The sequence below is a fragment of the Dendrobates tinctorius genome, unplaced genomic scaffold (genome assembly GCF_039654945.1).
Source record: "Dendrobates tinctorius isolate UK_male_01 unplaced genomic scaffold, ASM3965494v1 ptg000243l, whole genome shotgun sequence".
Lineage (NCBI taxonomy): Eukaryota > Metazoa > Chordata > Amphibia > Anura > Dendrobatidae > Dendrobates > Dendrobates tinctorius.
This window is the reverse complement of record NW_027361910.1, coordinates 12,298,716-12,300,000: the sequence shown is the minus strand read 5'-3', so window position 1 is coordinate 12,300,000 and position 1,285 is coordinate 12,298,716. Positions and strand designations below refer to the sequence as shown.

Here is a 1,285-nt window from a genome sequence, read left to right as displayed (position 1 = left end):
CTTTATCACGGAAAAGCAAAAAACACAATAAGGCAGTGATGTGCACAAGATCCTAAATCCCTTGAAGATTTAGCAACAATTTGTGGGGGTGTCATAACCAGGTAACTTTGTCATTCAGCAATCTAGGAAAGTTGTGTAAGAAGCCTTCTGGGACTAGAATGGCAACCCAATTGTCCATTTATTGATCTTCCTTATTTGGCTTCACGGAGACTCTTCTTGAAATCATTACCTGTAAATTGTGTTAGTTGAAGCTGTGGATGACAGTAAAATCTGTAGTTCCCTGAGTACCCAGAACCTCTCATCAATGATGCCGCGTAGAGGACTCTATTTCTTATTGTATGTTCTCTTTGTACATCATGGGACACATCCTTGAATGATTATGATGGTCTTATTGATCTTCTGTGTTCTCTTTTAGGAATTTGTCAAACTGGCTAAGAGACTGATGAGTGAACCAAACCTGAAACGGAAAATTACTAATAATGCGAAGAACTATATTTGTACTCACCATTCATGGGAGCTTGAAAGGGAAACCTATCAAAATCTTGTTCAAAGCTGCCTGAGTGAAGAACTTTGAAGTGAAACAAACCTCATGGATATATTTGAATTTCAGCTGCTTCTGATTGTGAATTTATTTAAGATAATGGATGTTTTTAAGAATTTATATGTAAACAGTTTTAAAGATAGAACTGTGGTTTATTCTGGGTAAAACTGATTTTGAAATTTCTTTCTGTATCTGGGTTTAAATTGTAATTCTTGGATTCTTATGAAAAATTGACCTTTTGTCATTCAGTAAATGTATTTTTTGTATACAGAGTAGCACGAGGATTCTTAATAACTGCAAGTTTTCTTTTGCATCCGATATGACTATAGATTTTCAGGGAAGAGACATCACAGTAGCGGTGAGTCGGTGCTTTTTAATCAAGAAATTCAGTATTGACCGCATTATTATTAGGCTAGGGAAGCAATACAGCGACTGTCTTTTACCCAAGGTTGTGGCAAACCTTTTAATTTTACCCATCAAAGGAAAGTCTGGAGCAGTTGAATTTTTGGAACTAATGTAATGGTGTTACCCATCTTGTTTCGAATAAGGAATTATTGTAAATGCTGTTTTTTTAATCTGGGTTTTCATGTGACCAAAACTAGCTTAGGAGGGAGATACTAATCCTGTGAGTTTTGGGTTATTTCGATGACATTGCCATGTTAATGAATGATAGCGAATGGTAAAGTATTCAGTTATTTTCCAAGACTAAAGGGCCTGTTACACATAGCGTCACCGATTTTGTGA

The 1,285-nt window shown here is 36.0% G+C and overlaps 1 protein-coding gene across 13 annotated transcripts in view; it reads left to right on the top strand.

Annotated features, from left to right (window-relative positions):
- GLT1D1 (glycosyltransferase 1 domain containing 1) overlaps positions 1-809 on the top strand; it is a 228,622-nt gene extending 227,813 nt beyond the window's left edge. For all 13 annotated transcript variants that reach the window (XM_073557074.1, XM_073557080.1, XM_073557082.1 and 10 more), the window contains one exon: positions 416-809. In XM_073557074.1, coding sequence (XP_073413175.1) covers positions 416-574 — 159 coding nt within the window. In that variant the 3' untranslated portion in view covers positions 575-809. The remainder of the gene's footprint in view (positions 1-415) is intronic.
- Positions 810-1,285: the final 476 nt, after the last annotated feature.